The 26,961-nt window shown below is 31.2% G+C and overlaps 1 protein-coding gene across 2 annotated transcripts in view; it reads left to right on the forward strand.

Moving 5' to 3' along the window:
• Nucleotides 1-26,250, forward strand: part of LOC147068295 (6-phosphofructo-2-kinase/fructose-2,6-bisphosphatase-like) — a 39,796-nt gene extending 13,546 nt beyond the window's left edge. The window contains exons 2-9 of one of the 2 annotated variants that reach the window (XR_015071393.1): nucleotides 15,334-15,474; nucleotides 16,929-17,089; nucleotides 18,390-18,779; nucleotides 20,223-20,444; nucleotides 22,187-22,421; nucleotides 23,847-23,974; nucleotides 24,638-25,624; nucleotides 25,935-26,250. Coding sequence is in view for 1 of the 2 variants with exons in the window: in XM_085953262.1 (XP_085809388.1) it covers nucleotides 15,334-15,474; nucleotides 16,929-17,089; nucleotides 18,390-18,779; nucleotides 20,223-20,444; nucleotides 22,187-22,421; nucleotides 23,847-23,974; nucleotides 24,638-24,745 (1,385 nt within the window). In the remaining variant the exon portion in view is untranslated. Of the gene's footprint in view, nucleotides 1-15,333; nucleotides 15,475-16,928; nucleotides 17,090-18,389; nucleotides 18,780-20,222; nucleotides 20,445-22,186; nucleotides 22,422-23,846; nucleotides 23,975-24,637 lie in introns of both variants that reach the window. The other variant, XM_085953262.1, reaches the window with a different exon arrangement.
• The last annotated feature ends 711 nt before the right edge of the window (nucleotides 26,251-26,961 follow it).

Below are 26,961 nucleotides of genomic sequence, written 5' to 3' on the forward strand. Positions count from 1 at the left end.
ATATTATCTTAAATAATAAAAAAATCATTCGAATTATTAAAATTTCTGACTTATAGAATATGAAAAGTTAATGTATTTTTCACATGGGTAAATAACAAAATCTTGAATATAAGTAGATACATTACACTGTATACATTTATATCTATGTTTTTACTGACCTATTTGAGAAATTATCCATCTTTAGTTTATAAAATTGCGTTATTTCAAATAAAACATCGTATATAAGTTGATCCCGGTATCCCTTAGTTTTTAGATCAAATCAAATGAGATTCGAGATTCAGGAATTGCAAACCCTAGTACCTATTGGCTATATCATTATAAATTATAAGTGATTTATAAAAGTCTGCGCGTTTAATATTATGTCTGGCTGATAAGAATTATGTTTCATTTATACATATTAATTTATTTATTTACGTCAGTCTATAATTAATATGACAGTGATTAGAAGCATTTGCGATACTCGTATAACGTTGAAAGTCTATGTTGATTTTATTAGTGATTGTCATGCCATAATATGACTTGGAACTGAGATATTATTATGTTCTACCAATGTGACAATACTGCCAACGATTAATTAAAAATAAGGGTACTCAAACCAATATTTGCACTGATAAATATGCATTTAACGTCAAATATTATGTATACTTCGTTCTATGTATTGGTAAATGATAATTATGACGTGATAAAGATAAGGTTTGCAGATACGACTGAAAACAATAGGACGATAAGAGTAAATTTATAAAAATAACTTCGATATCGATTACTAAAATATATTGACAATTTCTGTGATAAATAATGCGTAATCTCTAATAAATAAGTAAACAGTAATTTATTGTAGGTACTAACATTTTAAATGTAATGCTTACGTATCCATTTTATCTATCTTCAGCAAAGTGATAGATACCTTGATTATATAGCTTTAAGTTTTTTTTGTGATTAGATAACAATAATAAATAATGTAAAATATCATTTACTTACATCCTTATTGCGTTATAAGAGCGTTATCCCAGAAAAATGTTATGCAAATGTGTTGCAATACAAGATAATGTGGAGTTGCGGATAACCGGTTTTTTCCCAAACCCCCTTTTCTCAAAACAGTTGTAGCGTCATCTGGTAGTGCAAGGTGTCATGTTTTTCCGCGATAGTTTTCCTTTGAAAATGGGAAATCTGATCCGGAAGGTTGATCCGAAACGGGAAAATTAGTATTTATGATAATAATAATTGCATAACCAGATAATTATGTAGTAGTTTTTAAACTTTTATGTATTGCGCGTCTGGTATTCTCGGGATATTTTGTTATTTTGAGTTTATTCAAAAGCTTTAATTGGACAGTGGACAACTGCGGAATTTGACAACAAAAAAGCACCTACTCCGCCGTCGACAACATTCATTTTGTTGTATAAATCTAGTATTGTTACTTATTTCGTAAGACTATGTTAGTTTCGTGTTATTATGTTGAGCGATTTACATAATATCCTGTATATATTTGGTACCTACTGAATACTGATTATATCTATGCATTTTTAGTAAGTCAAAGTAAAAAAGGTAAATCACTATTTCCGCTTCATAATTAAGCATATATACTTTAACAGTATATGTAAAACATAGTTTTACGACGATTGGTTGATATTCATTCCATCATAGCTGGACTCTAATAATAATTGATCGATTGAAGCATTAATTGTATAATTATGTCAATCTTATCATTCTATTCTCACTGATCGCTGACCATATTCAGCTGTATCCCAAGTCTGCGGATTTTTTTAGATGGCGAACCTTTAACAAGCATACCATTTTTGTTTCATGAAAAGCTTAATAAGGTATGTCGACGTTCGAATTGATTACGCGATAACATGATTAATATTTTTATCAATATAATATGTAAGTATATTATATAAGTACTTAAAGAATATGTGAATAAAAACAATATTGCAAAATGTGAATGGAATTCTACCCGATACGTTGTAAGTCAATTGAAAAATAGCAAACCAAAATTCTGACCATATTCTGTGAATTCTTCACTACGATTCACCATCCCTAGTATAATGTTAAGCAATTAAATCAACCCCAGTTCTACTACTTACCACAGGTTTATTAATTTATCCTAATCCGTGATCACGTCTGTCGGCTAGAATAATCATAGATAATAATAACATTATCTAGTTAAGATACTGTCACATCCACAATCAATATCCAACCTAATTACAATTCCCCATCTGCAGTTTATCATAATACACTTAAATATGTTCCGCATCTATTTATGTTATAGGTAGTGGTATTAGACATTATTTTTACTTGAAAATATTTTCGTAATTTTGAAGCTATATCTGACGGTGCGTGTTATCTATAATAAACACCCTTCCGTGTTTACATCCGATGATCGTATCCTGAGAAATACCGTCGCGTCTATTTTTTAACTGAACCAATTCAATAGAAAAATTTCGAGAGTGTTATTTCGTGGGCGGGGAGACATTTATTTATAGATGACTAGTTTTTCTCATTTTTCCGCTAATATCAATGTCCCTGTGGTAAAATATCTACACACTAATCAAGCTTGACTGAATCGTCCCGCACTTCAATTATTACGATTGATCATAGAAAATGACCCATTGATTAATCGCTGAGAAAATAATGACATTGTTTTATTATGAACAATCAGTATCATTGAAATTAAGGTGCAGAAAATATTAGTACCTATGTTTAATGAAGTGTTCTAGTTATTTAGATAGAATAAGCAAAATTTTAATATCTTACATCGGGCACAATCCATCATGATGTAAGAATTTTAAACTTCCCGTCATGCATGCATCAGGGTCGTTTAACAATAATGTAATGACAATGACTATCGAGGCCTTTACGTGTATTATAATATCTTATAACCAGTAATCACAGTGTCTCTACATAGTTTGTTTTTTTCATAAAAATCGCGAATCTACTATACAATCGTGAATGTTTGCTGTTTAATAAAATATTTAGTATATGTGTTGCAGACACGACACAAACAATAAAAAGATAAAGAAGATACTCTAGTAACGTTTATGTAGATAATTTATGTCAATAATACTTTATAACTGTAGACATTATAACAACAAACGCGTGTGCCGAGGTGAGGTAGGTACATATTATTGCATTCCGCGATTTCTTCATTCTTGTATGTATTTATTTATTTATACATTCGTGTAGCCACGGCCTTAATAATATTAATTTATTTTTACGAACGATTTTTTAAAACTCTGATATTTAACCTAGTATAAACCGTATCGCGTATATATTATACCTACCCTTTTATTGCGGCAATTGTTTTTTTTATACTTAGCCTGCTTGCTTACTTTAATAAGTATGTATTCTATTATATACACACTACATCAAAACGGTAGATATCTAAGTATATAAAATCATTATTGTAATCGTCATTTTATCAATTAACCTAAACATATAATCCCAAAACAATAATAATCTATGCATATTTACATATTATGATCAACAGTACCTATCAAAACTTTCACCAAATTTGGCCAAATTATTTGAATGACTGCCTTTGTGATAATAATATAAGCACTTTCCATTTTGTAATGTTATTGATGTTCCCTAATGTGCAGTTATCCGTTTAGATCTAATCCGCTGATATGGTATCGTATATATTATGTTATGCCAATGGCGAAAGCTTTCTAGTGACAGTTAAATATACTTACCAACCTCGTGTAAAAATATTTCACGATGAATTCACAATATGTAGGTACCTACTGGATAATATTATTTGTTAGTTTGTAGCAAATCATTTCTATAGAAATCAATTAAGTATATCACTGAGGTTTTCGCGAGAGCTTTTATTTACAATACTATTTTGGCTACTTTCAAAAATGTAATGTACATATTATCAAAATTTACATAACAACCCTATTGAGTACGTATAACAATTACACTATATTTTTATAAACACACACGTATCGTAGAGTTAGTATTAACAAATAATCAGTTATCTGTTTTGAAGACATACGTTATATACCTAGCAGCTAGCAGCACGGAGTTAAAATTACATGTATTGCTGTCGACATTTCAATAACAGCTTCTGTGGTAACACATCATTCTAATCTAATTCAGATCAGATAGTGCATCACATAAAAAAAATGTTGTCATGTTATTTTTTTTCTAGAATTATTGCATGCCAATAAATTGCTTGATATTTCTACATGTGATAGTGAATGGTGAGGATATTATATTAAAATCTATCAACACGACTGGGGATAAAATTACATTAATTATAGATATGTATTGTCAATCCAATTTATATTGTTTCAAATATGTCCAAAGTTAACAAAACGGCCCATTACAGGTCGCGATCTTTGAGCAGAATGCATTATATTGCACTTGTGATGAATTTACGTGGACTTTGTCACTGCGGCACGAGACTCAAGCGTGCTAAAGAAAATGCGTGCCAAAATGTAACGACTTTCATAGGAAATTTTGAAACGTTACAGATAGCAAAACAATAAAATTGGGGATTCGTTTAATTTTCATCCTGGTGTTGATGCCAGATGAGTCACTATCACGATGGTGATTATCAAAGTGTAATTATTATGAAAAATGACAAATATAGATCGAATCACTTTACCCGAAAAGTACCTGACTGAATGTTCTTAATTTCACTACATACGTGACAAATCACAACGTTCTTAATAATTATTATGATGCTTCGTAATTACTCGCCTACTATCATTTTTTGAGGAAAACTGGCTTCATTATTCATTTAGTTAAGTATGCATTTTCCGACGTAAGTGGCATAATATATACGTACATACTAATTAAGTATGGAATTCACGTCAATCTGTTCACTATCTCCTGTCATTAAAAATTACTTAATAACCTCTCGGTTATTACCGCACGCGACAGTTTTACAGAATCCCAAATAGGCAATTGATTCACCTACAAGGCGCTATGACGTTTTCTTATTAATTTTATCTTGAAATGTAGATATTTATTTTTAGTAAATTATAGTTCGCCCGGTCATTGCCGTTATCAGTGATGATTCACCAACACCTTATCGTTCTGACACGTTAATAGCGCCATGGAAGATGGCTATGAACAAACTACGACAACATATTATGTGCGGGTAGAGATGGAATAACCTTGGCCTCTTTCATTATTCGTTCCACAGGTTTCCGTACGTACCCATATCCCTCCCCTATCACACGCTAGCGGCTAGACGCTTGGACATAGCCTGAGCAGCTCACCAGTTTTATGGAGAGATGTTCAGACCAAGAACATTGTATAATATGAACAATGTTTTCCATCCGTGTCTGAAAAGAAAAATACATCAACATTTGTATCAGAACATATTTAATGTTCCGGAACAGTTTTTTATACTATTTTCGAACAGTTTGTGCACAATGTTCACTGAGCATACGTTGGGCATCGTGAATTATCCTATTATTCGTAAATACACAACATCACATTAACTCTGAACACCTACGTATTTTAAATACCTATAAATATGTCATGATTAGTGTTATAGGTACATATTTGTTTAACGGCTAATTAATGTAGCATTTGAATTGACATAAAACTGCATTGTTTACCTATTTGTAATTGATTTACAAATTAATGATATACCTAAGGTATTATGAAGCATTTTTCAATAAATCTATAATAGTATATTACGTAAAACAGGTTTGTTTAGGTTTAGAATGTATCTATTCACTCGTTTATTATATCTATTGGTTTTCATGGTTTTATTTTTTATTCATTCCGTAATAGTAATACGTCTCGATCCTGTGGACAGAATTCATTAATAATTATAGTTTTTGCATTTTTAAATAAATTATAATATTATATTTTGATCAAGTTTTGTTTCATTACTTTACAGTCATTTTATGTTGGAAACCTGGTTAAACCACTTTTTTTAAACGATGCAGTCTAACTATTGATTTAAAAAATGATGAAAATAAAATTTAATACTATGATTATCTGCTGTCATAAAAATATAAATTTCGTCATCATGTTCTCAAGGAACATTTTTTTTTTTTTTAATTTAATCTATTATAACATTGTGCGGACTACGGCTAGACGTCAGTAGCAAGAATATTATTTTAATAAAATTAGTTTCTATCGAATATATTGAACTGCTGTGACACGATTTTTTTTTGTTACAACAATAACAATAGACAGTAATTCCAGATCACTTTGGAATTATTGAATAAAATTGATAACCATGGAATAAACAGTATTTTCTTCAGCATCACTGTTTGTAAATAATAGAAAAACAATTAATGGCGACCTACTGTTTACGGCTTTCTTTTATTACTTACTAATTGTGCACTCTCCATCTGAAGTTCGATAGACATCAGTCGCAAAACGCGACAGAATTATATGAAAAGGATAATTTAAATTTTAACTACCTATAGGTTACCTATAGAAGTTTCCTGTTCCTCACAAATCCTCCCAAAACACCGTCGAGAACTTTATAATAATCAAGTTTTTTTCTCATGTATAGGTACTTACATGGTATAACCCCAAATATGAATGGTTATTTGCGTAAACTTCTTGACGTGGGTAACACTCATGTCATTTTTTTATCTCAGTGCGGCTCTGGCAAGTAAATCTCAGGCTACCAAATGTGAATATTGCGACACATATGTAGGTACATCTAGGAACCTTTCGCCTCTAGTAACATTTTTTCTCTTCATTTTCATAATTTCAAAAATTGTATCTGCATAGAATATTTTTCTTCAACATATTTTTTGTCTACGTAATTTATGCCTCGGAAACAATGTCGACATCATTTTAATATAAAATTACAATAGTACAAAGGTGTAAAAAATATATTTCTGAAAAAAAAAACTATAGTAGGTACCTACCTAACAGACAGGAACATTTTTCATCTTCAAAATTATAATATTTTTGTCATACTTAGCGTAAAATTATAGTATTTTACATTTTTCGCGAAGTCAAAATTATAGTAGGTATTGTACTATAATTAAATCAGAGTCTGATAATAAAATTGCAGTATTAAAGTGACATTTATGAACGGTTTAGGTATATCAAGAGGTAAGTTTTAAAAAAAATGTTAGGTATTGGCAATGCCACCTCGACAATTCTTGACACTTGACATTGGGTATGTCATTTTCAGAATTCGCCAAATTCACCGTCAAACAGTTTTAAAAATACTTACTACTATGGGACTAATTTTCGATAATGGACAACTCCAGGCAGGTTTATTTACAAACAACGTCAAATCTATTTCAACTAATCACAAGGCAAACGCCATCTTGCTGAATGCCATGGATTATAAAGGTGATCTGAGAGACACGGTGTTTCTCTTGTTGAACACAATTTTTTTAGGAAGAAGGGACAAAATATCGAAATGTCTTGCATTCTCAAAAAGTTGATTTGACCAAATATCACAAATACATTCTGATATGTAAATTATAGGTATGTAAGAACGACACAATCATATTGAATATGTTTGATGAGATTTCAAATGCGTTAATGAGTTACCCATAAACTAGCTTGGGAGAATAGGTACATACTTAATAGAGTAGGTACCTAGCCAAAATAATTATGTTATTACTATAATTATTATGTACTTATCGATTTCCGTGTAATTAATGAACATGCATAATGGATACTAAATTACTCGTTTTTGAATTTTACAATGTTAAAATCAAGATTATGCATTGTCTCATAATAATGTCTTAATAACAGTTTTGTAGTCCAAACTACTTTTGAGGTGGTATCTACAATATTATTCTTAAATTGAGACTTTTGTTATGAATGTAGAAACGTGGAAAATTGGAAAGTATTTTTTTAAATGAAAATCTCGATTTTTCACGGTAGGTGTCATGTGCCGCGCTGCGTCGTTTCTAAAATTTTCCCACCCATACTTTCGCACGAAACACGCATACCACCGTACAATCACATACAATCACCATTATTACTAACTTATATCTTATTTTTATCGTTATATTTGCTGAGTGTACCCACATATTCGGCAGTGTGACGCATTTGACTTTTTTGCCCCGTAAAACAGAGGTCTTCAAAGTGTATGCTTAGGCGTTGTACTTATTACTAGAGAGTTGGAGCCGACCCTTTTTTGAGTTACTCCGCTCCGGACCTAATACATAATTGCTCCAGCTCCGCTCTGGGTAAAAAGTTTTAATAGGTATTATGTATATGTATACAAATGTTAAAAAATTATAAAATAAGTAGTTTTGAAAAATGGTCTATTCGTGCTTTTCATTATTAATTATTATATTTAACGAAAACGCCGACAGCAAATAATCCTCTTTCATTATCTACCTCTTCTGTCAAAAAATCGCTGCCTGATTTCCAGGTTGTTCTATTTTACATTTTTAAGAAAAAATGACTTTCTAATGCAATTTTGTTGTATTTCCAGAACTCTGTTAAACCCATTAGTCAGAATATAAAAAAATATAAACGCATTTGTCGATAATCTCGAAAATAAGTTATTCTTTTATATGCAGAACACAGTTTTTAATATATATAGGTTGTGCAATTATTTCAATGTGAACTATCAAATTGCTCTCCTAAGAATTTTACAGAAAATGACATAGAACAACCTGGGAATCAGACAGCGATATATATATTGGTGGTACCATTTATTATTTCAATGTGAACTTTCATATTGCTCTCCTGAACATTTTACTGAAAGTGACATAGAACAACATGGAAATCAGTCAGCGAAATGTGGGGTTACTTAACCACTCGGCAGTGTTGCCGTATTTCAAATAATTCCAGTGTTGGAAAGTGTCAAATATGATATTTCCATTGGATTTTAGAACGGAAAAAAAACATCCGCAGTAGTGGAGCACCAAAAATTTTCGGTCCCCCATTGCTCCACTGCTCCATGCTCCGAGCTCCGCTCCAACGCTCTGCTTCTTCCAGCCAAACTTGGTCAATACGCTTATGCACGGTCATAATGATAGATCGGTATGCTTAGACGACTTTTTTTTTCAAGTGATTTCAACGCAGCAAACTGTTTGCCGGTATCACAGACTGTGTGTAGATACATATTTATTTTTAATGTAGATTAAAAAAAGTCCAATTCAACGAATCTTAGTTGCATTTGAAGTTACTTATCTCTACGAGGTTGGGTATTTAGCGATAGTTTTATATAATGTGATTCCAAGTTTTGAGAAATTGTGATGAACGACAGGCACACTTATCCTAATAATTACTATTTTTCTTAATATACTTGGTTTTAAAACCACTGCAGTACAAGATTATTAATAGCTACTTGTTGCTGGGCGTGTCTTGGGCAAACGCGATACCAATTTTCCGTTGGCTGTGGCGATGGGCCCGACTGCTGCGTATTTTAATTATTGTTAAACACACATAATATACTGAACTCACATATAGAAATTTAAGAAAGGGTAACTGTTTTTTTTTTAAATTTTTTAATAATATCAGAAAACTCATATAAATTCTCGTTTGGCGAAGAAATACATTCATATTTCGTACATTGGTGCGAAATTCTTACATGACCAGTTTACTGAAGGCTGTGTCACTTCAAAGTCATTATGTATTGTCGATTGGTCTCAGGCAGCTATAGTTTCTAGCATCCAGAAAGTAAGGCTGGTTGCTGCAATCGCATGCGTGAACATTTTTCTGTCTCGTGGTTCCTGGCAACCATGGTTGTCCCGATTAATCACAATTCTTTGGTTAAGTAGGGAGAATCAGTCCATATTATGTTTTTTACCCAATACAATTTAAATGCAAAACTTAATCATTATTAAAATATTCTAAAACCAATATTTTTGGAAAATGACACATAGGTATTTCAAGATTTTAAACCTAAAAGGCATTTGTTTGGAGTTATATTTTTATCGTACTTACATAAGTAGGTATTAATAAATTAGGTATTAATCAAAATATGTTTTTTTAATGGATCAATAAATGATATAAATAACATCACTTTTCCTAGACATCTACGACGATGATTGCATGTTTATATAAGGGCATACATGTAAACCATCAAATTAATTTTAAACAAAATTAAATCGTTAACTCAGTGTTTATTAAACGATGTATGTATGTATCTCTAAGCGGTGTTTACCAAGTTGAAAATTTGTTTCTATAAAAGTATCAGTATCACTATATTTTTCGATGTTCGATTGAGATGTTACCGATACATATTATATGTATAAAAAAAATATTTTATTGTCATTTATAGTTGGACGTAAAAAAATATGTAAAGATGGTTTTGCAGCAATTTACCCGTTTTTCGTGTATCTGGGTCGATATTTTATTGAATCTTCTACCGAATTAAAAATGAAATAGATTTCCGATCTTTTTTGAGCGGTGAATTAAAAAAAACTATAATATGTACAAACGTTTTATGCATCGAAAATAATAAATTATTGCGACATTCGCTCAATTAATTTTAATAAATCAGCCGAATTGGTACAAAGTACAGTCCCAGTGTCTTACTGATGTAACTATGCGAATTCATTTCAATTGGTTACAATTTTGTTTGACTCATCCAATGGAGTTAGTCTCTAGACTTTTTTTAAAGAAATTAGCTCTTCAATATCTCATATTAAAACAATATAGGTACTACTACATTAGTTAGTATCTGATAAATACCTACCTAGATACTTATTCGTGTCCATTCGAAGGACGTGCCTAATATAAAAAGTTGTGATACTCTTATTCTAATGTGTAAGCATAATCGTAATTGTGCGTAATTACTAATTTTTCAAAACTCAATAGTTATATCAGAGTTTGTCATTCATATAAGACGTATAAGTCATTATTTTAGCTCAATTCGAGCCTTGGCCTCCTCCACCGCCTTCCTCCAGCTGGAACGATCCTCTGCAGCACCTCTCCAGTCTTTTCGATGAGAAGGGCCCTTGCATCGCTCTTCACCCACTCCTCCCAGCGCATCTCGGCCCTTAAATTAAATTAAATGTCATTCGTATTATACGGTTAGATAATATAAATGGTTAGATGTAACATCATTTTTAACGACTTATAAATTATTTCCAGCTGTGTATTATTACTTATTTATTATAATATCGGGGAAAAAATAATTCCATAGTCCAGTTTGAAGTAGGTACCTAGGTAATATTGTTTATTATTAATAACTTGTATATAACTAGTTTTATTTGCGTTCTTGTTGACAAGACGTACCACAGTTAGTTCATATTTATATTTATTTGAAAATGTAAATAGGCATCACAACTCGTTAACGTTTATTATATTTATCTTAATACTGCCAGAGGCGAAATAGTAATGTGTCAGGAAATACTAACTTATGTTGTATTGACAGTGGAAAATGTACGCATTTCCTATAAGAGTTAGTATAATAAATCCACTTATAAAATGCACTAATAATAATAGAGTACAATAATAATTGGCAATACATCCTTTAAGTATATATAATAATATGAAATATTTAATATTCACTTATTAAATTAACTGCAGATCGCGGGAACAGACGCAGAACATAAAGTGTGTTTTTTTTTATCAAATTGAATTAGCAATCTCAATTATACATGTTGTCAAATCCCAGCAGGATGAACAATAATTGTAGAAAATATGTTAATGTTTCAATTTATTATTAAAATATCTACCAACTTTCTATGTACCTAATAGCATTATAGATTAGGTTTCATTGTTTGTATTAGCAAATCAATCGTGAAAGTTCTTCGTCTATAATTCCATGTGTACAAGGAAAAGGAAATTTCTCGTAAATATAATTTTGAATTTGTATATGTAATTTATATTGTATTGTAATTTATATCTGTCTGAAATTTACAAATTCAGTGGCGTTTAGTCGACTAGCATAACCTCTTATCTCCATCGCGCATATATGAATTTTCAGGCTCCCTGTCTTTTCTCTAAACTCACGGAATTGTTAGTTCTGGATAGCTTACAATCCCTGCTTACAATATATTCTCGTAAACGTGCCAATCATTAAAGATTAAAGGCACATGTTTTGGTAGGCATATCGTTATACAATGACCGACCGGTTCATCAACAAAATAATAACGACTAGTCTCCCAATGATGTTAACAATGGATATTCAAATAATTCCCTCGCCCTCTTTTTCATCGTCTTAACTGAATTTTAAGCAATTGGCTCGGCTAGCAATTGTTTCTATGGAAATAAAAATTTGTTTCATAGATAATCACTTAGTAAGTGCCTACATACCTATGATGCTTCTCGGCTCCTGAAAATTCGACGGGTCGTGGTGTCAAGTAGCTCTTTGAAAGATTTCAGTCTGTCAGCATTAAATTATTTTTTTATTGTTTATTCTGAATTAATTTGACCATGAATGTGTCGCGATCAGTCGCGATTCACTGATATTTAAATTTAGGGTTTTATAGCGCCAGACTTGATCAATTAATTTACTTCCGTTTCTGATATAAACACAAAGAATTTATTGTTAAATATTTTATTTTTTGTAACGACGCAAAGCTACAATATGCGATGTATACATACATTTGATTGTTCGATAGTGTTATTAATTTTCTTTCCTGCTTTTAGTTTTGATGTAAGGTCGATGTTATTTAATTGTTATTTCTTTACATTAGTTCCGCAAACCATTTAAATTGCATATTTTTATAAATATGTGCTGTTATCTACCATTATTTTATTATTTAAATTTTATTAAAAAACGAAAAAGTAATAAATACTGTATTGATGACATAAAATTACTAGCAAAATATTATTGATATTCCGTTTTCAATCGTTCGAAAATATTCTGTTGTTTTTGCCGTTTTATAATATAATATGTACTAACCTGGCTAAAGCGTCATATTACCTATATGTATAATCCTTAACGCGCCCTTGGCTCAAGTGTTAATAAACAAAACAATGGTTTTAATACTATCGACCGAAGGTACTTGATGGAATTTGAATTTAAATTCTAATGGATTTAAGTCTTGTACTATTCCATTTGAGTCTTTTTTTGCGACCCGGGTTTCGCCTTTCGGCATCTTTAGGCGCTGTGTACACTCACCCAAAGGAAAACATACACTGACGAAACCCGGGTCGCAAAAAACTACTCAAATGAAATAGTACAACACTGAAATCCAATAGAATTTAAAACAATGATTATTAATATTATTACAGACCTACAAACTTATCTGAAGAATGGGATGGGAAGCCACTGTGAAAAACTACCCAATCAAGACTCGTAACTGGACAAAATCTGACATTCGAATGACATTTTCATACTTGCGTCTAGGTAGTTCGTAGTTCCATTTTTGGCCATTCTACAGATAAGTTTGTAGGCCTGTACCTATAATAATATTATATCCACCTTTTTTCTTACATTGACAATAATATACTATCTCTACTAGTCTACTAGACTAATCTCACAGCACACTGTGGAACAAAAGAATGCTAATATGGAACATATCATTATCTATTGAATTCTAGTTGCATGTCACTATTCAACTTTGGCTGGTAATACTATAATAATACTAAATGGCCATAAATTATAAAACCACGCGTTTCCAGCGATGTCCCTGTGAACTAAACCTTGGTTTTCTGAAATTGGCTACGTACCTACTACTCCAATTTATCATAAAAATACATATGGTACGATAAGTATGTCGTTTTGTAGGTATCTAAATAATATTTTTTCCTTGATAATTGTACCCAGAGCTCGTACTGAGATACTGTTCAAATACTTTATCAGGTGTCAGCCATTTAAGCCGTAAACAAGATTTGTAGGTGTGTCATAAATTAATTTTCTTTTATACGAATGATATCACTAATAATTATTAATAGTCTTAGATGTTTTTTTCGCCCATCTGAATCAATTAGAGAACATAACAACATTGTTGTGAGAAAAATTCCAATTTATTGCAGATTTGTACCTACGTTTTTCTATAAAAGTCGGTGTTAGTGACCGCCTTTCGACGGCTTTCTTAGCCTTATTACCCCGTATCTACCCAAAACATCCAATACTTGATTGATAAATGTCATCTAATAATACATTGTGAATTTTATTATTCTTGCGGGAAAATATCGACAAATGAGATAGGAATAAAATTGTATGTGGATAAAACGTGTTTACACGTGCATTTTCTTTTTATGGCTATAATCCGTACTGTCAGCAATAAATCCATGCCCGTGTAAACAGGGTATAATACTTTCCCCATAAAAGTAATTTAACCCACACGTAGATAGGTTCATATTGCTACAGCTTAGATAAGTCAATATTTTTTGGCTACATCGTTGTTTATAGATTCAAGTTGTGTTGATTGTTTATCTTTTGTGTTTTCAATTCGCGATTATAATAGGAATTATCGTTCACACAATAGATTATAATCTTAATAATAATATATTATTCCGTGCTAAACATTTTTTTTATAAATATTCCATAAAATTTGAATGTTTTATAGTGACTGGACAATGACTTACCTACCTACTTAATTTAATCTACAATTTGGTGATTCCCAACCTTCTTCGGTTGGAGGAAATTCAACCTGCTGACTTTTAAATATTATTATACATAAATAAAAACACAGAAAAATATTTATATACATATTTCTATTTCGTAATGGGTCTGTATTCTAATTGTTTTATTTTATATCATCAATAATATTATGCAGAATGTCACATGAAAACCTTTTTTGTTAAAATAAAAAATGGTTGCAAATTATACCTACCTACGTTTTTCGAATGTATTCCTTGCATTTGAATTATTAGATAATATCTACTTAAATATATTGATCGAGATCAATTTATGAAGATCTCTCGGATTAAGTAATCTTTGTCATCATTTTTATCAAACAATAATTATCAATTTAATTATACGCCGACGACAAAAACGTAAAAAATATCTAGGCTATGTACTTACTTTCGAACACTGCTGGCTATCGCAAAATATTATTTTTGTCATATCACATTTCCGGAAGGTCGAAAAACATATTATTTTGATGAACTAAGTACTTATTTAATTTTTAATTGTATTGGTGAAATACAAAATTCGACTAGGACATATTTTCTAAATAGGGTAATAAAATAAAACCAATCCTTGATAACATTTTCAGCAGTCATTAGCAACTCATGGCCCGGGAGTCAAATTTGGTTATCTGCCTGATTCCATATAACCCAATCTATGTTTGATTTAATGTCAAATTTTAACAATCAATACAGAGATATTTGCTTTTTTTTTTAAACCAATATTAATTAAACTGGGGTTTATGTCACGGTAGACCTCCATATAAATATCCGCTGTTTGAATTTTAGCTTACATTTTATTTAAATTGAGGATGGGTTTTGCATCTTGCTTTTGTGGGCAACGACAGTTTAGCTGGTTCACTATCGTTCCTAACAGTATATTTCCCTTTATTACAGCGTTGTCGTGCAGGGTTGGTGGGTCTACTGGCCAGTTTTCCCCGCTTCTGGTGGCCCTCGTTGGGCTTCCGGCACGAGGCAAGACCCATGTCGCCCACCGACTTGCCAGACACCTCAACTGGCAGGGAGAGAGTACCAAAGGTAAGAAGATGTAGCACTTTTTAAATCACTATAATAAGAATATAATGTGAAAAAATATTTTTGCATCTTAAATCGGTTTGCTTTTTGGTAAATTGTGAGTATTTGCTGACAGCGTGTCAAAGAAAACACTTTTCTATATTTGCGGTCTATGAAATTCTCCATAGTCCTGCGATATATACTAAATTATAATAAATGTAATTACGATACCTATCGCTTACAATACAATACAAGCTCAAAATTTAACAAAAATATGTACATTTTCCATGTGTAATTTGCACATAATATGTAATGATAACAGGGAACCCCTCTGTGGGAAGACCTATGAGAATGTGAATGGGACTCATTATCCAATATGTTCAATTCAATGAAACAATTAGCAAACCACCATTTTTAACCATATTTACTGAACCATATCATATTGGATTCTCGTATAATTTGTTCAATCTCGAGAAGCTTTCCATTATAAACTACAAATAAATAAATAAATTTACATCTGACAACCAACAATTAATGTCTCACTAAATATTTAAAAATATGCAGTAGGTATTTAAATCTTTTTTGGTGCAATAAACCATAATGTAAAAACAAGTGGGTATTTTTACTTTTTTATTTTATTTATCTGACACACAACTATTTTTTAAGAACATTGGAAGCACACTTGTAGGAAAAGGTTTACGCTTACTGATCTATAACTTTCAAAACCCCCTAAAACCACATGAAAATAATATTAAATATTAATGACTACCTACATATATGTCCAATTTTATTTTGTTGCAATTATTAAGGGTTGGTCTACAAGCAAAAATGGCCGTGTTTATTCTATTTTGAAAATATAATACGATGGAAAAAAGAAACTTACGTTAAGTAATACAAACCATTTACACGAAACACGAAGATGTCATTTTACCACAAGTATTAAATTGTAGACATATCGATATTTGGAAATATGCACACCTCATTTGTGGTTTATGAAATTCTCTGTAGAGCTCAACTAAAGTAAGAAATGTATCTAAAATTGGTAACTCGATCCTGATTTCAAATGAAAATATTAAACTAATCAATAACCTGTAATAAAAGTTAGGATTGTTTTCAATCATGTGTACCTACTTGTAGCTATAAACAGATTCAAGTATTTAAAAGTGCATTAAATTTTTTATGAGTAGAGTAACTCTGTATAATAGATCAATTATTATTTAATTGTCAGTTCACCTTTCATTACTCTCTAATATTTAAATAGGCCACCATCGATTTGGAAAACCCAACTACCTAAAAGTGAAAGACACATAAAATTAAAAAAAAAAAAAACATTGAAACATTGAATAAGCATGCCAAGGTATTATTTTCGACACACTTTGTTAGCCAGGTTTTTTTTTCTGAAATATATTAGTTATGTCAATGATGTTCAACTTATGAAAACAGAATGTAATTTAAATTGTTATTGTTTCTGTGTCCAGTGTTTGACTGCAGTGAATACAGGCGCAGGAAGATGGAAGCGTACGCGCGCCATGACATGTTCAGGGCTGATCACCCGACAGGGGCAGCTGTGCGAAGGCAGAGCGCCTACGATGCAGTGAAAGATGCCATTAAATGGCTAAAAGAGGGGAATAGCATTGCGGTAATTTTTAAATTTTACAATAAATATGTCAATGAAAGGGTTCAACTTATATCTTTTTGTAACCCCCTTTGAATTCAATTGATTAGTAGCACCTAGTTATTGAAGTAATAAGTCTTTTAATAATGGAAATATGTTGTCATATTTCGTTCACTTACAATAAAATTCTTCACAGTTTATATGCAAAGAAGTCTTTTAATTCTACCTATTTATTTATACCATTTCAATTTACTTTTAAAGGTGCTACAGGTGTGAAGTAAAATTTTCTTTTCAATTATGTTATTAGACACTAGCCAATCAAAGGTCTCGGATGCAAGAGATATTGTATTGAAGTATTTCGGAAGGTAGGTAGGGAGCTGTTACTAATTCATAAAGTGGAATGCTCCCAATGAAATGCAGTAAATATCAAAATATAACTTTCATGCATCATTAGGGAAAAAATATTTTACTGCGTAAATTGGAAGACTCTTCACTACACTTTTATTTACCATTTAGCCTCAATTACATTGAGCTTCTTTGCGAGCTGTTTATTGGCGAATTTAAAAGCGGGCGATTCAGCTACTGCGATTTGATGATTACACACAAAACTTTCCATTCGCTAGCCACAAGCCAGCGACTATTTTGACGGAACATAGTTCGTTTTTTTACCGGGAGGTTGATACTGCGCTCTACTGCGCAGACGCAGTAGGCCCACACGCCGGCGTGTAGCGTGTAAAGTTGACCGGCTTTCAACTTTTCTCGGTAGAGTGTTAACAACCTGCTTATTAGCTTATTCAATGATTACACTGGGCGACTTTACAGGCAGATTGTAAATTCGCCAATAAACAGCTCGTAAAGAAGCTCAATGTGATTGAGGCTTTTGCGGCGATTGGCGACTGGGTTGCCCATATGTACATGATTGTCTATAGTCAGGCCGTGGCATCGAATGGCGAGGTCCGACGGTAGTGCTGCAATGCCATAAATGTATGCAGTAAATGAAGATTTTTGATTGAATATTTTTTTCATTTTGATTAAAATGTCACCATTTTATTCAATATGAAATAATCATTTTCTACAAATAGTTCACGATATTGCATTCGAAAAATAATCAATACCACTACAATCGAAATTCACAGTTTTGGACCGCTACCTAAATATAGTGGGTCTATTCTGTTGTAGGGTAATTTGGGATGTAGTAATGCTTTGTTGAAATACAGAAGTATTCATCACTGAAAATTGATCATATTTTTGCCCTTTAATATTGATGATATCTGCAAATATTTCCAATACATATAATAAATAATAGTTCATTATTTTCCTTTAGATATTTGACGGCACCAACATAACATCTCAACAGAGAATGGACCTGAGAGACTACTGCGCGAAAGACCTGCGTTTCAGGGCTCTCTTTGTGGAATGCATTTGTGATGATGAAGAGTTGATGGAGAAGAATATCCTCGAAATTCTGCACTACTCTGCTGACTACAAAAACATGAAAGAGAAGGAGGCCATGGACGACTTAAGAAACAAACTGAACCATTACATGAAACAGTATGAGCCCATTGATCCAGTCGCGGAAGATATTAGCTACATAAGGGTTCAAAATGGAGGAGAATCGGTGAGCGCTCACAAACTGGGAGGACAGAGAGAAAGCGCTATCTTGGGATTCTTGTCCAATGTCAAACCTATGCCTCAGACCCTCTACTTTACTCGGGTAAATATTTATATTATAATATTTAAGTTTTGAAACATACTGGATATACCTACAGTCAGTCACTGGCGAAGACTCAATACTAAATAATTATTCAATGATTACCTTGACAATAATTAAAAAATATGAATTTTTCGAAACGTAATAATATAATGCAAATGCCACAAATTCATAGTGAAAATTGATTATTATTACACTCTTAAGGGGGGACATGCTCGTCGAAGGTCAAAATTGAGTTTTTATTGTATTTTCAAACCATGATCCTGGACACTCCTTAAACGTTGTAGATAATTTATTTATATAATTTTGAAGCCTTATTATCCTTTATAGTTATTTTAAACATTTGATGACTGCATAAAGTATTTTTGTTACATAAAATAGTATTCTTTTAAACCTCTCGCTCTAATGTTTTAGAATATAGTCATATTTCGGTACATAACTGTGCAGTGGTGTTAAGATTTTTTACATTTATTAATTTTTAAACGCATTTATGAAACCATTAGTATAATTTATTACGAGATAATTTTTGTAAAATATTCACGATAAAAAATTATATTGATAATCTCTGTGATCCCAAATTTGACAAGAATTAGGCATTTTATTATTCAAAAAATCGGCAAGATTAACACATTTGAAGATGATTCTAAAGATACTTATTATGAGCTATGTCTTTGACCATTCAAGTGTGATAAACATCTTATGAATAATGATTGCTTTTTTTCGTGGATTGTATGCGTACGAATACGTATACCATTGTCAGCGCTACGAGTACATTTGCTGCCAGGTAATTAGTAGCACTAGTAGAGGTAAGCATCTGCACGCACACTATCGACCAACCGAATCATTGTTTTGTTTTTACTGTACATGTCTTTTTTCATGTGAAAGAGAAACAAAATAATAATCTACATCCTGAAGTATTTTTTTTACTTTCAAGTCTTGTTTATATATGGAAAACTACATATTAATTTTCTTCTTCGATTTATTTATCCGCAAAATTATTTTCCTTCAATTCTTATGTTTATATTATGTTATTGAACTTTGAATGGTTTTGTTTATCCTAGTTGAATGTTTTCGATCAGCTATAAGATTTCTATGATAAAATGTCATCAAATGACGCTGTTCTATTCACTGAGATATTGACCTATTTGACACCACATGTCTGAGAAGCATGGAAAGTTCGCTTTAGGAACGTGGGAATTACCACATTAAAATGTTTTTAAATATAAATAGTTTTGATTTATTTTTCCTGTTAAAAAATATCTGAAAATAAGTATCATGTGTTTATTCTTAAAAAAATTCTTGAATAAATTATTTGCCCAACAATAGCCCACAGTGATCAGGTCACTGAACAGATAATGTATATCGAATCACTAATTTTGGATGAAAACAATAATTTATAAATAGACGGCGGGAGGATTAATGTTTTTTGTTATTTTTCCTTAACAGCATGGAGAGAGTGAATACAATGTGCTGGGAAGAATAGGCGGTGATGCAAATCTTTCCCCGCGAGGCTACCAGTATGCACGAGCTCTTGCGAACCATATGAATGCCCTCGAGGGATCTGATGAGCTCGAGGTGTGGACCAGCGAGATGACGAGGACTAAACAGACGGCTGCAGATATCCACGCCACCAAATTCTGCGTCAGACCACTCAATGAACTTGATGCTGTAAGTCATTCTATTTTGTCAGTCAGGAACTTATAATAGAATTGTGAAATGATCTTAAAAATTTATAAAACTTTAATTATTTGTTGGATAGTAGATAATAATTATATAACGCAATACATACCTAATGTATATGAGGCGCCGAGTGCCAAAGGAGCTCAAGCGCCAACTTTACGATTTTTGACATTTGAATGTAGGTTTTTTCTATAAATCGATATGTATCATGCCACAAAGTCTTATCGCTCAAATAATTATAGATATTTTACAATAGAGATTTATTTTCTGTGGCATAATTGTTTTGGTCGTTATGTTGGCACGCCACAGAAGCTTATCCGCCATTATACTATGGAGAGCGCGAGACCAAAACAGCTGTCAGATTTGTCTTATTGAATATACGTTCTCAACAGTGAAAAAAACTAAAAATGAGCTCAAGAAGGATTAGAAAAATAGTTTCGATGTGTGTTAAACCTTTAAATGAGGAAAATCGCGGTAAGTTTAACATGTTTTATCCGTTTTTCTTTCACATACGCTGTTGTTTAAAATATTTTAGATTACTTTTGAAATATGGTTATTAACGTCATTTTAGTAATTATGTCCACTAAACTTTTACTTCCATGAAAGAAAATAACTCTTATTTCTAATTGCATCTTGTTTTATATCCAATTACGATTGATATATAACAAAAAAAGTATTTAAAAAATCACCAGAATCCTTGAGAAAAAATGATGGTGTGAAATTTGAATAATAATTTTGTTATTTTGGCCAGTTTGGAGTAACGATTTGATTTAGTATTATTAATAATATTGGGTATATAGACGGTTATTACAAAAAAAAACAATCCAAAGGCTTTGAAATCATTGCTGTAATGGCAAAAACGTATTTAATATTATAAGGGAAATTTTATGCCAAACAAACTCATGTTACAATCATAACAAATTTGACCATTTTTTCAGTTTTTATTTGGCATAATAAAATTTGTTTATATCAAAATGTTTTTTTATTGCTATCCAAACCCTTACATTAAAACATTTTTTTTAAATGAATTATTTTTTAAATTAATGCCATTATTTGAGTTTGAAAATGTTAATGCCACAGAAGCTTATGCAACAAAAAATAGTATCAAGTGCCACCTTTTTTCATTTTTCTATATGCCAAAGAGGCTCAAACACCATTTTTGTTGGAATCCAATAGATATTTTTCATTAAATATTATTGCAAATAATACTTTGATTTTTTAAAATTTGCTTTGCTTAGAAAATAATTGTCCATTTCAACATTCAAGTTTAAAATTAAAAAAATAAATTCACTGAAAACTTGTCGGCCATTTTGTAGCACTTTTGTTAAATGGTGCTTGAGCTCCTTTGGCGCTCGGCGCCTCATATATTTTAGATGACAATTGAATGGAAAAATTAAATACAAAAAAAAAATATTTTTAAAAATTAAGAAAGAAAATCTTGCACACTAGTCATGCTTAAAAAACCATCCATGTCGGCTCTCGGTGTATCATCTATGTTATTTTCCTCTTCCTAAAAATGTTGTCTTTTATTAAAACCTTTTTCGATAGACGCTGAACTAATTTTCACAGTATATATTGTTTTTCTTATAGCTCAAATATAACACGAATTCTTTTACCGAAAAAATATGTTAGGTTAATAAAATATTATGTTATTAAGTATATAAAAGTATTATATTTGGGAAAATACGATATCTCATGAGTCTCATGTAATCTAACGGTTGTTTTTTCAGGGTATTTGTGAAGGCCTCACCTATGAAGAGATGCAGCAACGTTTCCCTCAGGAGTTTGCATGGCGGGACCAAGATAAGCTTCGCTACCGCTATCCCTGGGGAGAGAGCTACATCGACATGATGTCAAGGCTGAGACCAGCTCTCGCCGCCCTCGACAACACAACCAATGTTCTATTGGTGGGCCACCAAGCTGTCTTGAGATGTGTCCTAGGATATTTTGTCGATGCTAAACTCGGTAAGTACCAAGTGCAGATGCACATTATTATATAATACATTGATATTGATACAAAATGTTGACAGTTTTTAACGTAATGTGGTACTGCTATAAATGGTATGCAGGTGACACTCCCTCTTTAGATGTTTCTGTGAATTATCTATATAATAATCTGAAATATCTATTAATAACATCTATACATACATGCCTCGTCTATAAGATTTGATACAACACGAATATTTAATATTTACCTTGACTTGTAATGAATAATCTAAATGCAAGAATTTACTAAACATAATGTAATAGAATTGCCAGGATTAAAACAAATTAATCTGTTATTTCGTTAAGCCGAATATGCCAGAATTAATTGCCACATGTTACTTGGCTTAATAGCGCCTGTACACGTGCATGGATTTATTGCTGAAAGTACGTATTATCGCAGCCATAACAAGAAAATGTACGTGTAAACATGTATTATCATGCAAATTGCAAGATTGCATACATGGATCAAAAAAGTTCGGAAACTTATGAATTTTCACGCGATAGTTGGGATTGTTCATATCTGCGCCTGCGCAGTAAAACGATAGTGGCGAACCTGCCAGTAAAAAACTAACTACAACGCGCAGACTCATTTTGAGCTTAACCGATTTTCACAACCTGTCAAACAGTATTATAAAATGACAACATCACAACTAACTTACTCTTGAAGAATGAGATTGGCGAGACAGTCTGCACTTTTACGTGTAAACAGTTATTATTGTGATAGTTTAAAATACACACTATTGCTGCAAGTAAATCCATGCACATGTATAGGCACTATTATTATCTACTGCAAATATATTAAAAAACATTGATCACTGTGTAAGTTATTATTATTCTTTTCTTTTTTTATAATTGTTTTACCTCCGTCCAATAGGCAGCCTTCACCACTGTCATGTACTATTAACCATTTGAGATAATAATTAAAAGTTTGTCCTTTATTATTATAGAGACAGTTGGATCGCACAAAAGATATTATCTCAACTGCTAAGGAAATTTTAAAATTCTCTATAAATTAAAAAAATTTAAACAGGCTAAAATAGTGTTCCCATCTTTGGAATTCAGTACCATTGTGGAAATTTTAAAATTTTTACTTCAATTACAATATAATTATTGAGAATAAGAACTTCATATATCTAAACTAAGCCCTTATATGTATCTCTATTTTGTATTAAAAAAAGAAATATCCAAAAATTGTTGTTACCTATTTAAAATATTCCGATAAGATAAATATGTAGCCTTGTTCATGACTATCATGACGATCATGACTATCTTCATCTCCAAATAATCCGAATAAAAGATATGCCGATTTCAAAAAACATTGCATATCCTATGAATGCATGAACAGTTGAATTGATTTAACATTATTGTGGTTGATTATTAATGGAGGATTTCTTTTTTTTTCAGATGAATTACCATACATGAATGTTCCTCTTCACACAATAATAAAGTTGACAGCTCACGGACACAAGTACAGTGCAGAGCTCATTCGGCTACCTATCGAGTGTGTCGACACGCACCGTCACCAGCCAGAGGTAATTAAATTTTAATTAACATCATTTTATATAATATATTATGTAGTACACAAAATGTGTACATTTATTTATTTCATCAGGTATAAAGAAGAATGTTTGTAGTTAATATTATTTTGTTTTTCAAATTTAACTATTTGAAATATTGCTAAAAATAAGCTGAAAATTTGATTAGATTTGAAGTAGATCATAATTTAATAAAACCACTTTTATGTGACTTCTGCAAAAAAGTATTTTTTTTTTGTAGAAAATCATTAGAAACACTGAAATTTCAGTTATTAGTTAATTCGGATTTATTCAGTTTCCCACAGTATGCTTTGGGCGTCCTGCTTTGCTAGGGACATACTCATACATCGGTTGTCTTTTTGAAAATAATTAAATTCTGCTAGTTGGTACATCTCGTGAATTTTAATTCTTCTAATTTAGAACGGACACATAAAATCCAATTAAGATGGCGCGCTAAATGTAGTATAATATGGATAATATGTTAAATGCTCGTAATTCTAAAGCATTTTTCAAGATAAATTTTAAATAATTGCTTAGTAATGAGTCCTCATCGCAGTGATCCAGAATCTTTGAAAGTTATCCAATATTATTTTTTTATGTTTCATATTTTTATATAATATAAGGATATAAAAACTAATATAATGTTCTCATCTTTTACAGAACTGTTCAACAAGCCGCACTCCTGAAGATGCCTTAGTGACAGTACCCTCCCACTATGACACTTTGCCATCGACCCTGTGGCAAAATACCAATAATACTTCGAGTTAGTTTATTACTCAATCCACTTTCAATGAATGTGGAACATTAATAAGACAAACATAACTGCCAAATCTGTTAGCTGCGGAAGAACGTCAGATGTCAGACATGTGGTTATGAAACCAGGGAATTTGAGAAGAATCCAAAGCCCGGACGAAATAATAAGTTTTTTTTTTGTGAAATCGTTAACATTGTTTATCTTTTCAATAATGGTGAACTATAAACAAACGATGGACGACTAGTGAAGGAGAGAAGTGAAAAGAAAAGTTAAGTGATAGGTTTGAAATATTGTAGTGCCTATAATTATACCTGAACTGTGCATCTTCTTTAAATGTATTCTTACTTTGCAGAGAAGGGATATAAATTATACTGTTTGACAAAAAAATATTCAATAGATCAATTTCATGGAATGTATGGTATATAGAAGAATTTTTGGCTAGAAGTTTTTTCTTAATTTTTGTATTGTGTGTAAATTGTGTTGTTGCAAATTTAATACCTAACATTATAATTAAGTATATAAAGTTTTTAATTCCTTCTCTGCCTATTTCTAACTTAAAATTATATTTTAGCTGTGATGATGCAATGAGAAATATTTAGACTTCCGGAGATATAAGTGGTACAAGATGTAAATGGATCAAATGACTGTTTTATGAATTGTTACATCTTATATTAATGTAATTTTTTCAGCAGTTTTTGATATAATATATGTACGCATTAATTATATTGTGCAGGATAATGGGATGTTTAATATGGTACGTAGTCCAGCCAATGTTTGTTCATAGGTGCATTCAATTTGATGAAACATAGTGACACGGTACCCATACCAATATTAAATTCACGATCTAGACTTCTAAAATAATGTTCATAAAATAGCTACCTGTTTACACATCTGTGGGTCTATTCTATACTTATCGAACACTAAATTGATAAATAGTATCAAACTTAGGGTAGGTTTGTATCAAAATATTAGCACTTATTGTAACAATTACACGAAGTTGGTTTTTATTGTTGCAATAAGTACGATATTTTAACAGCAGCAAGATAGGTGCTGTTAAAACATAGCACTTATTGCAACAATAAAAACCAACTTCGTGTAATTGTTACAATAAGTGCTAATATTTTGATACAAACCTACCCTAAGTTTGATAATATTTATCACTTTATCACTTTAGCGGTCGATAAGCATAGAATAAACCCACAGAACAGGTGAATTAAAACAAAACAATAATTCTGTACAAAAGTTCATTCTAGAAGGACAAAATATAATAATTATCGTAGCGGTAAGAATTATTCTTAATATTTCTAGGCTACAATCGCGACAAGTGTTTTTATTCTTGATTTTAATTTAAGTAAATCCTGCATTAAAGTATTGTCTTTCCTATTTTTATTTAACTTTAATGGAGGTTTATAATTTTATGAAAGTTTTATGTCAATTAAAACTCATCGAATGACTGAATTTTACCAACATGAATGTATAAATAAATGACTTTATTGAATAAATGAATTTTATATTTGTAGTTGAAGTATTTTATTACATTGTAGTTTATACACAATATTGGCATGTTTTTATTTTGCTATAAATTTCATGTGATACGCAGATCTGCTTCCATTAATCTTGAAATATATGGCAAATTTACATGCAAATTGAAGATACATTCTACTAATCTGATGGTTTAGGGTTACATTTTTTTTACTGTTTTACTGAAGAATGAAAAATCTTCATGTATGTATTTAGATCAAAATGAAACTGAGTAAATTTAGCATAGGATTAGTTTTATATATTTCAAATTAGGTTTATTATGATTATATATAATATTTTCTTATTACAAATGAATGAATATTAATTTTCACTGTTTTAAGTATATTTTCACTATAAACTTTAATGACCACTGAATTATTTTATTAGTACAATACACCATTGTTTATCTTTTAGCATTAATATTGTCCGTATCTCTTCCTTGGACAAAATTAAACTCTTCCTTAAGCATTACAATATCAAAAATCAGTCCAGATAATATATTCAGTTGGAAATTTAAAACAGTTGCTATTTATATATTCTTAAAGGATCTTTTATGTTGAATGGAAAAGAACTGTCAAATAATTAATCACTTATACACACTTTCCAAAGAAATCAATTACATTGTCAAAACCCAGGAGTCATCCAGCATTTCTAGTTATTAGGAATGGTTTCGTGTGTTATTGTGAACATTAGATGCTACTAGTAAGAT

This window comes from Rhyacophila brunnea, unplaced genomic scaffold, assembly GCF_057557595.1.
Source record: "Rhyacophila brunnea isolate RB1 unplaced genomic scaffold, BYU_Rbru_1.0 scaffold_3, whole genome shotgun sequence".
NCBI classification, from domain to species: Eukaryota; Metazoa; Arthropoda; class Insecta; order Trichoptera; family Rhyacophilidae; genus Rhyacophila; species Rhyacophila brunnea.